At 34.8% G+C, this 14,124-nt stretch overlaps 1 protein-coding gene across 1 annotated transcript in view; it reads right to left on the bottom strand.

Moving 5' to 3' along the window:
* LOC149816741 (uncharacterized) overlaps window positions 1-14,124 on the bottom strand; it is a 39,512-nt gene that overhangs the window by 23,929 nt on the left and 1,459 nt on the right. The window contains exons 3-6 of the mRNA XM_089986651.1: window positions 7,655-7,848; window positions 7,473-7,578; window positions 7,225-7,372; window positions 6,952-7,073 (exon numbers count right to left, since the gene is read on the bottom strand). Coding sequence (XP_089842777.1) covers window positions 6,952-7,073; window positions 7,225-7,372; window positions 7,473-7,578; window positions 7,655-7,848 — 570 coding nt within the window. The remainder of the gene's footprint in view (window positions 1-6,951; window positions 7,074-7,224; window positions 7,373-7,472; window positions 7,579-7,654; window positions 7,849-14,124) is intronic.

Genomic DNA, 14,124 nt, shown 5'->3' with positions numbered 1-14,124 from the left:
TCGGATCAAATATTACTCTACAGTTTTGTTCTTTTATAAGGCAACTAACAGAGAGTAAACTTAGAGAAAAGTTTGGAGCATGAAGAACATTTTGCAACTGTAATGAGGAGGATATAGAAATATTTCCCTGACCAACAACAGGGGAGGAACTCCCATCGGCTAATGAGACTCCTCGATGAGCATTAATATCCTTTAGATCTGAAAAAACAAGAGAATTTCCACACAAATGTCTGGATGCACCGGAGTCAATAATCCACTTACTGTTAGTTGGATGTAGATGATTTCCTGTTGAATAGGCAACACCAGCTACAGGAGGGGTGGAACTAACAGAACGAAGGGCTATCAGCTCATCATATTCAGCACGACTGAGGGTGATACTACTGTCACTAGCAGAGATATTTTCCTGTACCTTTGTTGCCGCAAGAGTAGTAACATTTGCTTTAGGAGCATAAGAATTTGATGAGGAAGAGGTTGGCCGGCCATGTTTATCCCAGCACCGATCTTCTAAATGTCCAGATTTTCCACAGAATGTGCATTGAAGCTTTCTTCTGCCTCCCATACCTCGTCCACGACCTCGTCCTCTGATATTCTGAATATTTCCACGCCCATAACCAGAGGAGACAACTAGAGCAGATGACTGGGTCACAGGCTGTGATTGTGGAAGAGATATCGCAAGTCTACTCAGGCGATTATATGCATCAGCAAGAGTAGGTACATCTGATCCAGTCAACATTTGGACTTTTGCAACAGAAAATTATGAAGATAAACCTGTAAGAAACCGAGCAACCATAGTCTGTTCTTGATGATCTTTCTGCTTCGAGCAACAAAGAGGCCTGTGAGCATTGAGTCTTTCAAACGCAGCTTTTACTGATGCATAATACTGGGTCAGGGTCTGATCTCCCTGCTGTAAATTATATATCTCTTGTTCGACTTGCAGGATACGACTCACATTAGTCTCTTGTGAATACGTATCTCTAAGATTGTCCCACATCTGCTTGGCTGTATTATAATAAATTAAACCATCTGCAATATGGGTTTCAACACTATTCATGATCCATGACATAACTATCTCATTATCTTCATCCCAGGTAGCATATTTTCCCAATTTTTCAATGGGTTCTTCTTCCAGCAAGATATGCTTTCTACGATGTCCAGATACTGACATCATGAACGTTCTGGACCACCTGGCATAGTTAGTTTCATTCAACCTTACAAAAGATCCATACGAAAAGGGATTGGCAAATGCCTTATACTCTCCAACATGTTCCAATTTGGAATCACATTTCGAACTTTCAGCCATACTGAAGATATACTTCTATTTCAGCAAAAAAAAAACTGGAGAGACTTCAACCAATACAGGGGATAGCGTGCGTTACATTCACACGACAACCAGCAGTTGTTCACACACACAAAACCACGACAATAAGAAACCGCAGCCCACAACAAAGTTACTTTCTCAACACAGTTTCCACGACAGTAGTGAACAGCAGCCCATACACATGAATAATAGTTCCAAAATATAATTTTTCTTCAGCACATCAGGAAGTCACGACCAACACAACTCTGTATATGCATAAATTAAATCATACCAGAGGTTGTTCCCAGACATATAGAGCTCGACAGTCATATCTTAATCACCAGCACAGCACAACAAGTGCAATTGCTGTTTCTCCCAAATAGCAGGAAGTCACGACAAGAAATAAACAAATCTCGACAAGAAGATTGCAGGAAATCACGGCAACAGGAATCACAGCAATAGTAATCACAACAGGGAATCACGGCAACAGAGAATCACGGAGAAAAAAAACAGGAAACTAGAGGCACGCATCCTGTTCCTTAGATCTGATGACAGATCTGGGCCATGACCTTGGTCAAATCCCAGATCTGTTATCAGATCTTACACAGAAAACACAAGCAGCTAACCTGAAGAAGAAAAAAAAAATTCTTCGTTGGTGCAGGGAGAAACTCGGCAACAGTTTGATCACGATCGAGTAAGATCCCACGATCGATGCTCTGATACCATGTAGAATGATGTAGGATGTTGTACCGAACCCTGGTTAGAGAGAGAGAGAGGAGGAAGGGAGGAAGAGAGAGAGAGAGAGAGACGGCAGCACATGAAGAGAAAACTCAATTAATCGACATTAGGGCTCTCTCTATGTTAAATAGAGAGAGTCCAAAATAATAAATTACATCCAAGTCCAATATTTAATAAACTTTTCAAATAACCTCCAAACTAAGAAGGTTTAACTTTAAACCACCTACTCTCAACAATTCTCTTATATACTGTGGGTTGTTTTTGTAATTTGACACATATGGTTAATCTCTATTTAAGTAGAGATTAAACCTAATATGAAGTTATTTTCGTGTGTTTCTATGGGAGCCTACTTCAACAGAAATATTATGACAGATGGTTGGACAAATGGAAAAGGAAGAAACTTAATTAATTTTCTTGTTAACAGCTCATCTGAGAATATTTTTGAAGTCTGTTGATAACAGTGACATGAAAAAGCTGTTGCAAATTTGTGTAAGTTGCTAAAGAAGTTGGTGAAGGGAATGTGGTGCAATTCATTACAGATAATACATCAAATTATGTGGCAGCTGGGAATATGTTAACAGCAGAAAAAACATGTTTTTGGACACCACGTGCGGTGCATTGCATGGATATGATATTAGAAGATATTGAAAATACATCAATTTTTAAAGATACAGTGAAAAAGGTAAAAAAAAATTACAAGACATATCTATAGTAATGAATGAATATTAAATTTGATGAGAAAGTTCATAAAGAAAAAAAAACTTCTACGTTTAACTGTCACTCGTTTTGCCACAACATATCTCACACTTCATAGTATTGGATATTACAAGAAAGAGTTGAAGTCAATATTCTTGTCTTCAAATTTTAGAGCATCTAATTACTATAAGAAATCTTATGCTAAGAGCATTTCTTATATTATTCTTAATGATCATAAGTTTTTGGTTGTCATATCATATGCAATTAAAGCTACATTGCCTCTCGTGAAAGTATTGTGATTAGTGAATGTGAATGAGTCTGCTATAGGATTTTTGTATGAGACAATGGATAGAGCAAAGGAGGAAATTGCTTTAAACCTTGACAATGTTGAAAGAAAATATAAACTTATTTAGGGCATCATTGATAGACGATGGGACTTGTAACTTCATAAGCCTTTGCATGCAGTTGCCTATTATTTAAATCCTCAATTTCATTATTTTGACAACTTCATCTCGGATGGAGAAGTTACGAGTGACTTTTATGATTGTGTTGAAAAATTAATTTTTGATACAAATGATTAGTTGAAAATTATAACACAAATAAATGCATTTAAAAAGGTAAAGAGGTTTGGTGGAGAGACAGTCGTTATAACAAGAAAATTAAAAAATCTTGGTAAGTTTGCAATTATGTTGTTATTTGTTAATATTTTGTTTATGTTTTATTATTTTTTTGTTAATTGTGACATTCTTAATGTTTTTATCATTTTTTTATTTTTTTATTTGAATACAACTGATTGGTGGAGTTCATTTTAGCACGAGAATCTTAAATTGATGAATTTTGCAATTTGAATTCCAAGTTTGACGTGTAGTGCATCGGGCTGTGAGAGGAATTAGAGTACTTTCTCATTGGTTTGTGACTTTATATTTTATTTTTGAAATACATTTGTATAAGTTTAATTATTTTATAATTGATTATCAATGAATTGGAATTATAGGTGCATAAAAAATAGAAGAATAGACTTGACCAAGAGAAGATGAATGCATTGGTTTTTGTCACGTCCAATATGAAATTAAGAGAGAAATATGAGGAAGGCTACCAAAGACCCTATATGTCTAGATCATATAGACTTAGACGATGAGTGGATTGTGGAGAAGGAAGATCTAATGTTGCCTAGTGATCCCAATTGATTGGAGGATTCATGGTTTGACCCGAACTTCGACATAAATGTCATTGAGCATGTGTCTATTGAAAAAGTCACTTCACCTCATAATTCACAAAGTAGTTATAAGAAAGAAAGGTCTTTAAGAGATCCAGGTAAAGCTATATTTCTTTTACCTTGCTATGAATATAAATGTATTTTTTTAATTAGATAACATAGGTATTTAATACATGATTTTTTATTGAAGAAAAAAAAGAAGCAAAAGAAGTGACCGAGGATGTAGAGGAAGAAAGTACAGATGATAAAGAGTTAGAGAATGAGGATGAAGGAGAACCTATTTATATGGATTTCTCAGATGATGACATTGAAAACTTAGATATTGATGATGACGAGATACAAGAAGAGCCTAGGCCCTAATTCATATCATAGGGCTATGGGCATTTATATATTTTTTGGGGTCTTTCATTTGCACTTGTGAATGTTATCGCTCTCATTTTGAAGAGTTTTGGATAAATATATTAACATTTGGTTGTTAATGCCAATATGCATTTTATAATGATGACATGACGTTGTTAATGCTAATATGCATTTGGTTATTAATGTTAATTTTTTATTGAATAAATGCTCATATTTTATTTCTTAGATACTTATGTAGATCAAGTTGTTTAATTAATGTTACTTTTACATATTAATCTCATATTTTTTCAGTATTTATTTGAGATTTTTTATTTCTTGTTGGTTGTTGCTTCATCAATAAAGCATTTTTTATTTATTTATAATTTTAGATATATTTTTTTATAGTTTTTTTAAGTTCTTCTCTAACATAACGACAGCCCATCTCAATATGTTTAGTGCACTCATGAAATATATGATTTCTAGCAATGTAGATGGTACTCTTATTATCACAGCATAACTGCGATGACTCTATCACAATCACTCCTATATCCTCGAGAAAACACCTCAATCATACAATTTTAGATTTGGTAGTTGTCATGGCTCGATGCTCGGCTTTTGTAAAGGATAGAGATACTTTTTGTTGTTTTTTATACTTCCATGATACCAAAGAATCTCCTAAAAAAACACAGAAAATAATAGTTGAGTGTTTGTCATTAGGGTCTTTTCCCTAATCAAAATAAGAGTATGTAATTAAATCAAGAGGAGAAGAGAAAGATAAGAATAATCCTTTAGAGGTAGAATTTTTCAGATATCTGACAATACGCATAACAACACTCATGTGCATAGTGGTAGGAGAGTGCTGAAATCGATTGGTCGTGTGAAATGCATGTAATATGTCTGGTCTGGTAATAGTCAAGTATGTTAGTGCCACAATCATCTGCCGATATGGAGTGGGATCATTCAGTGGAGTTTCATTATAAATTTTCATCTTTGAATTTATTACTTCAGGTGTGTCCACTCTTTTGTCGTCAGTGATTCCAAATCGGTTAATAATTTCAACTGCAAACTTGGAGTGGGTCAACAAATATCCTATAGGAGAATATGCAACCTCAACCCCTAAGAAAAACCTGAGAAAGCCAAGGTCAATCATTTCAAAATTTTGCTTAAGAATAAATTTAATTTAATTTACTCCCTGCTTATCTATTACAATTATCATCATATCATCAACATAAAGTAGTAGGATAACAATACCTGCAGCAAAATTCTTAACAAACAAAGCAGTGTCAATGTAACAAGAAATATATCTAAGTTTAATCATAACAGAACTAAAGCGATCATACCAGACCTTTGGTGCTTGTTTAAGACCATATAAAGTTTTTCTTAGATGAATAATTTTTCCCTTAGGAACCTCATATCCAAGGGGTGAATTTATACATACTTCCTTTAATTCTCCATTTAAAAATGCATTTTTAACGTCCATTTGATTGGTTATTTCCTAATAGAAGCCACAACTATGAGAATTCGAACAATGGTCATCCTGGCTACGGGAGCAAAGGTTCTCTCGTAGTCAATCTCATATTCTTGAGAGTATCCATTGACTACTAACCTAGCTTTATGTTTTTCTAGGGTTCCATCACTTTTAGTTTTAACTTTAAAGACCCATTTATAGCCTATTGTTTTCTAATTGATTGGTATGTTTGATAATTCTTAAGTTTTGGATTTTTCCAATTCTCTAATTTCTTCATTCATAGCATGTTTCTATTCAGGATAATTTTTTTTCTTAATTATATATAGCAAGTTCAAAATACGAGAAGATTCTTGCTAAACAAGCTCGGTAATGAGGTTCAAAAGATTCATATGGCACAAACCTATCCGGAGCTCTATGTATCTTTTTGAGTGCCTAATGGTTGTAGTTTCTTGTCCTTCTATATTTGAATATGTTTCAAAGGCATTCAACCCTTCATTATCTTTTCTTCTTTGATATTGAATGACTTTTGGGTGATCCTGGGATTCATTATACTGGATGTTAGGTTGAGATTCATTGCAAATCGGGTTTTCAATATCCATATCTGATATGTCATTGTTTTCATAACCTATTTCCAAAACCTTATACTTATTTTCAGTTTTTGATGTATTAGTAACATATCTATTTTCTTGTTCTAAAAAGGTAACATTTCTAGAAATATAATTTGTTATTTTTAATATCATAGCACCTAAATCCTTTTTTACTTTCTCTGTACCCTAAAAATACACATGGGATCGCTCTTGGAAATAACTTATCATTTTGTGAGTAAGCACAAAGCATCTACATCCAAAAGTTCTTAGTCTAAAATAATAACCTTCACTGAATCACATTCTAAATTGTTCCTACTAACACATGGTTATCTTTCTCTTTTTAATGACAACCAGATTCCTTTGGAAGGTATGAATGATTTGAAGCTGGAAAGCAAATGTAGCCGCTCAATGCCAGCATGAAAGCCAAGACCATCCACATGCAATTATTCATCTGTCATCACAGGTTCACAACCTTTATAACACTAGCACTTTTCTAATTTTTTCCTTTGTTGATTGGATGTCTTAGGTTTTTGTCATGAAATCATCAACTATAGGAATCAAAACCCCAGCAAAGAACTGAATTCAGTGGTAACCATAGAATAAAAATTACCTGCAATAGTCAAGGATGCCTGAGCATGAAAGTTTTCAGAGGAGCTAAGGATTGAAAATGCTGAAATTGCTAACTCAATGTTCTTTTTTCTTTCAAAGCGGTTTATGGAAAGAAAATTTATCCTGAAAAAAAAAACAGAAAGTTGACAAAAAAGAAACAAACAAACTATGCAAGATTTAATCACGATGTTTTGTAGAAATTGGTTTCTGACTCTCCTATAGCTTCCAACTCATGCTCAAACTCTAACGACATAGGCTATAAAGTACCAGCTACCTATATGAGTGGGGCCCACTAAACTGCTCCACATTGACTGCTGGATAAAGCACAGCTGGGCGAATGCCCTTAGCATGAAGAGATTTGAATGTATTTGCAAAAGTGGATGCAGTAAAATTGCTGTTGACCAAAATCAGATCAGCCATTCCTGAGGATCAAACCATTCAGTTAAAGGGAGAGAGATTCCAAGCATATATATTTGCTTTTGAAAAAAAACATTTAGTGAAGAAAATCAGGCAGAAGGAGACCAGTAGTTGCTTCTTCAAGCATGTCAATTGGCTTTCGATAAATTCTTCTCGCAAGAGTTGAATGCTGTGCCAGCAACGAATCCGGAAAATGGCAATAGAATACAATCTGAGGCAGAGAAATAACAAAAATGATTCTCCAATTCCAAATGCTTGACTATGGAGACAAACGAATGATTATATACCTTGGCCGGTCTTTTAACTCTCAAGATAGGAATCACAGCCGAAACTTGATCTACCAATATAATGTCAAAGGCAGGCCAAAAAAGCAGCACACACAAAGCAACAACTATGCAGCGAAGATATGCACATATCGCATGGAAATGGTAGAACAAATGTCGAGGCAGGAAAGAACCATATACTGTAACTGGAAAATATCCTGGATCAACCAAAACAAAGTAATTTATGTCATAAAACCCATCAATGATAGACATAAAAAAGGTAGCTTCTAGTCACATTCACCAATGCCAATGAACCTCCATTTCAATCTAAACCAGAAGCAACATACAAGCACTAAAAAATCCATTCACTTTTTGTGTCATTCTAAACTTGAACCTCATGATGATCACTAAGATGTACACTGATTTCTTCATGTTTCGTTCAAGCCCACTATCTTATAAACAGATGTATAATAACTTTAGCTAGTTCAAGGTTGTAAGTAGTGTCGGTCGACCCAATAGTAACACTGTACTGTATCATAAATTTTTAATAAAAAATTCAAAAAATATTAAAAAAAAAAAGAAAAATAAATAAAAATTCTAAAAAAATCATATCACATGAAATAATGATGAATTGCATAAACTACATAAATAAAATCACATTATGAAGCATTTATGTCCTATTACATACCACAAGAGTCATACTTTCATATTACATCAACAAAAACATCTCACAAGAACAAGTTTTCTAATAAAACATGAATACATGATACATCATTAATCATAATCATCTTCATTATCTTCTTCTTCTTCTCCTTTTTCGACATCCACATTGTTCCCAAGATACGTGGGGTCTTCACCATCTACCTCTTGTGCTCCTTCCATATTAATCCATTGAATGTCCTCTTTATTCAAAAGAGCCTCTGCTTCTTTTTTAGCTCAGATGGGATCAAACTGCTCTTTGTGCCTCCTTGCTTATAACTTTTCGATTTACCTAAAAAGATATGAAAAATTAAAATTCTTTAAGTTTTGAATAAAAATGACAAATAAACTTTACAACTTTATATACCTCTACCTTAGTCGTATGTTGTAGCAAATGTAGACGAGGTCATGAAGCCTTTTGTGCTCCAATCTGTTTTTTCTTTTGGTATGGATTTGCTCGAAGACACTCCAGTTTCTCTTGCATCCACTTGCACTATATGTTTAACTTACAATGCAAACGACAAAAGCTCTCAGATTTGGAACATCATTTCCAAACCTGGCCCACTACAAGTCTTAAAAAAAAACAAGAAAATGAGAAATCAATTATAAGACTATAACAGATATACAGTCATACAAAACATCATAACTAAATAACAATTTGAAATTAAAATTGAAATAGACAAAATAAATTACCTGAAACATTGTGGCACGGTTTCACACTGCTACATGCCTCCTCATATCATACAATGCATTATCATAAGTTTTCATTTCCTTATCTTGAATACTATAATTAGGGTTCAGCCTTTCGATGCAATCCAAACGTCCCTTATTGACTTCTCTATCTATTTTAAAAGTAAAGAAGTATCTAAATGCAAGATTTAAATAGTATGTTGCAGCATAAAGAGGTTGATGAAATTGCTCAGTCCACTTATGATCAATGATGTTCCATATAGGTATGTAAAATTTTTTCTTCCCCTTCAAATTATCTCTAATGGCCTCTTTTGCCTTATCCATGGCCTCATAGAGATAACTCATAGTTGTTTGTCTTCACTGTTAACCAATCGAAGCACCTTCACCAAAAGTATAATTATTCTCAATAACTTCATGCATGAATACCAGGATTCACTTTTGAATACAATATTTACAATTTCTTTAGGCTTTCTTTTTTGTCTACGGGGATATACATTCCGCTCATTTGATGAAACATTTTTTTTAGTGCAGCTTTATTCTTTACTAAACTTTGTACTGTCAAAAAATTTGTAGCAAATCTAGTAACTGCGCTAAGAATCAACTCAACACCACTAGTGTACTTTCTCATTAGGCTCAAAATCCATGCATGGTTGTAAATAAATTTAGTAATTTATTGGTAGCATTCAACTGTTTGATGTACCTCATCCATGTTTCCAATGTCCTCAAGCATGAGGTCTATGCAATGGGCAGCACACGAGGTCCAAAAGAATAACCCAAAACTTTTTGCCATGAGGTTGAACCTCATCGATAACCTGGTCAAAAACCCTGAACAATATACATCTCTTGTCTTTGGCGTACCAGACAAATCAATTGATTTTAAAAACATGGTTCCTTTGAGGCAATAGACAAGAAAATTTATCAAGGTCCTCGACTTTCTATCTGTCCACCCATCTACCATGATGCTACACCTAATCTCTCTCCATGACTGTCTCATCTCATTACAATAAGCCTTCACTTTATTCACAGTAGCATCTAAATTTTTTTCTCTTAAAGCATGATATGAAGGCATCTTGTATCCAGGCCCGATTCTGGTTATGACATCTACCATGACCTGAAAATGAAAGGAATTTGTCGCATTGAAAGAAATGCAGGCATCATAGAACCATCTCCCAACCGTGACATCTACATGCCCGACTAAATGTTGAGGAGTCATAGCAGTACAAATGCCGAACCGCACCCCAGGGGCAGTCTTAGGAGGAAAAAGCTCCTAATAGAACCTCTAGCTTTAGCTCCAGGTCCTCCTCTCGAAGAACTCCCTCCTGCTTCTCTTCTTTTTGTGCTCGCGGCACTACTACCGGCACCATCCACACCTTTTCCTTTCACTGCAAACTTTCTACTTCTGATCCTATACTATGGGCGGTAAGATCAGAAGTAGGGAGCTCATCTTCGTAATAAACATCCTCCCAGGACTCCGCATACCTCATTTTTGCCTTTTTATCTCTTTTTCTTGTCTTTTTTCTCTCAGATCATCAAGTAATTGTTGTCATTACCATTTTACGGCATCCGACAATTTCCTTGATATACATGCTTGCACATTATGATGTTTCCCGGCTAAATGATGCTTCAATCGAGAGATACCACCGAAAAACTATTTGGCAATAGTTGCATTTGATTCTTAATCGATTTTCACTCGTTACTTGAGTGCATCATTGTCATGCCGAATCTTTTGATGTCATCTTCCCCCAAAAACACTCAATAACAAGCAAAGAATAGGGATTTTTTACCTTAACCCATTTTCGTGGAAAAATGGGTGGAAATGCACTCTTACTTGAAAAAATCGCAAAAGCCCTCTCCCTTGCACACGAATTGGCCTTGAAATCGATCTCACAAAACCTAGGATGCATGGGTTCCCTTCCAAAAGCCTCTACACGTGTGTAGAAGTCGGTCCTTAAGAAGGCTTTTAAACCCAAAATGAAAAAGTACAAGCTTCGGGTCTTTTTAAGTACACCAGACCCATACAGGTCGATACAGGGATGTATCGTACGATAAACCCAATACGGGTACGATACACACTCATATCGCGATATGAGTGTGTATTGTATCATTAAGTCAAAAAGTAAGGATACTTATCATGTCGTATCGTTCAATACGGCACGATACGAAGAACCTTGAGCAAGTTCATATTACATCCTAGTACACCATACCACCACAATATGTTATTGAAGATTGACATGTTACCTCCAAGGATGAAATCTTGCAATAATCTTAAATAAAAGAATCAGATAATGAATTCCAAGCAATTCCACATTGTGTACTAATCAAGGTTGCCAAAGAGGAAAGCAGAATCAAGAAGCACAAGTGAGAAACTAGGGGTCTATAAGTACATGTGAAGTAGAAGGCAAGAAGTGACTTATTATTCTTTTAAGGAATTTACATGTAGGCACCTCACTTATGGAAAAATTACATTTAACCACCTATGTTTCAAAACTTTTAAGATAAGCATCTAGCTTTTTCAAGAAATTTCTCAAATGATTACCTATCTCGATTTTTCTTGCTAAAGTTACTTATTTGACCTTAATTGTATAGTCTCTACTACAACTACAAAAAGTGGCATCCAATTATTTAAAGAAAAGAAATGGTTAAAGTGTCATCTTAAAGAGTCAACTAGAGTGAAGTGATAGAAAAAGTAACTTAAGTTGGTCATATGAGCAATTTGTTGAAAAGATAGGCACCTATTTGAAAATTTCTAAAAAGTAGGCGGTTAAACGTAATTTGGCCATAAGTTAGGCGTACCTATAGGTAAATTCCTCTATTTTACACATAATTATAGCATTAGTTTATTATACATATATCAAATATAAAAATAAATATGGTGTAACATATCTAAACAAAATTCATTATTTATCAATATCATTATTAATATCATAATAACTAGTAAGTAGCAAAAAATAGATGAAGATTAGCATAACAAACTTATGGATTACGTACAAAATAGTATATAATAGCATACATGTTTTTATAATGAGCAGAAAGCTTTGAACAGTTGTGCCTTGGATTTTAAATGAATAATCTAAAAAATTATGAGTTTAATAAAAATGAAAACATTTACTTTTTAAGAAATTATAGAAAATGTATTGCCATTTAAGATTTATTCCTATCCAATTAAAACAGGTCAACTATGGTGGTGGTGCTGTTATAAGAAAGTTTTATAAGGGCTTAGCCTCAAGCTTCCAAACAGCTTTTAGAAAACGAGTTTCTCAATATAGGTAGAAGCTTTCAGTAACCATAGTACTAGTGCAGTTTAGCCCAAAGTTACCGGAAATTTCTTAGGTAGGTGGGAAGCATGCTTCCTGTAAACTCGCTTCGGAAGCGCAATACTACTCGCTTCCAAAACTTCATGGGAATCTTGATTCCCCACGCTTCTTCTATGCTTCCCACACGCATGGTCTTTGCTTCCTATATGTTTTTATCACGTTTTTTTTTCATGTTTTTCATGTATTTTCCCTCACACTTTCACTTACTTCCCATGTACTTTCTCTAAATTGGTAACCATCATTGTTAGATTTTAATAAAAATTTAACTCTTTTACTGAAAAATCATGAAATATAAGTAATCAATTTTATTTTAGTTTTTATTTGGTTCTTGTTCGATTCCTATTCAGTTACCATATTGCTTCATTTTTTATTCTTATTTCTCTTTCAAATTGATACTTCACTTCCCGCTTCCTATAAATTTTAGAATGCTTTGTTTCTCGCTTCTGCTTCCTAGTTTGACAACCTTGGTTTAGCCATTCCGTGAAAGAGGGTACACTTGAGACATAAGAATGCTTGAGAGAAAAAACACTCTTAAATTGTACATTGGGAAATACCATACACCACACCCCCACACTCCAGCCCCCTTTACCCAACCCTACTTTGATAGAGCAAAAGGAAAACGGAGGTCAACTGGTTTGGTTGGCCCCGGATTTAGATCCAAGAATGGCACATATTCATAGTAGATCAACAGGCCTATTAGTCACAAAAGAAGACACACTTAGGTATTGCAAAACCACATAAAAAATGTGGAATATGCATATGTGTGCATCTCTTTGCATATATGTCGCTATGTTACTTGCAAACAGATCAAGCAAATACATGACAGGCCATATCCAACACTGACACTCTTTGACATGTGTTAAACAAGGCTATTTTAAAACTTGAAAAGTGTCAGATGCTGTTGGACACATTTTATATTGCATGTAAAGTGTACAACCGTACATGTGTAGTGTATAGGCACTCAAGTGTTCAATACTTTTTCTCTTTTCCAAGTATACTTCTGACACCAAAAAGGCTCTTCGGTGTTACTCTTCTTACAACTTATCATCTTTCTTTTTAATCATGCTCTCTCTCTCTCTCTCTCTCTCTCTCTCTCTCTCTCTCTCTCTCTCTCTCTCTCTCTCTCTCTCTCTCTCTAATACATACATATATATAGATATATGTAGTTGTGTTTGATCATCTAACTTTTCAAAGTCCAAAGCTACCGCTTCAAATCTGTCTTACACCGAAGCTCATATCAATGTCCAGGTAATGTAAATTGCTCATATTTTTAATACAGCATAACATTATTATCACCACATTTTTTTATTAAATGTGAATGCTATAATTTTTAGATTTTTAAAACTATTTTACCTCTTGTATAGATTTATAAGAGTTACTACTAAAGCATATTTGTTATTATTTATTTTTTAATCTCTGAGATTTTCCAAAGAGAAAATCTCATAATGACCTAAGAAATTGCCTCATTGAGCTGAGACTAACATATGTGATTATATATTTATTTATTTATTTTGGGATAATCCAAGGGAACCCCCCACCATCATCGATCGCACATTGGCTGGCCTCCGGTTGGTAAAACCCTTGAGGTCCCCCCTGCCCACTGGGAGTACGCCCAGCTTCGACCTTGCAGCAAGGGACGCCACCAGTGGGTTTCGAACATGTGACGTCCTGTCAACTTGGTGACATTCACAAGTTGCCCCTACCAGATGAGTGGAGCCCTTGTGGCCTATTTATTTACATTTGAGTTAAAACTATTGTTGTCAAGTATTCAAGTAGTTATGACCCTTGGTG

This window comes from Nuphar pumila, chromosome 14 (genome assembly GCF_984573655.1).
Source record: "Nuphar pumila chromosome 14, dmNupPumi1.hap1.1, whole genome shotgun sequence".
NCBI lineage: Eukaryota > Viridiplantae > Streptophyta > Magnoliopsida > Nymphaeales > Nymphaeaceae > Nuphar > Nuphar pumila.
Note: the sequence above shows the minus strand (reverse complement) of the source record. Positions and strands in the feature narration are given on the sequence as shown.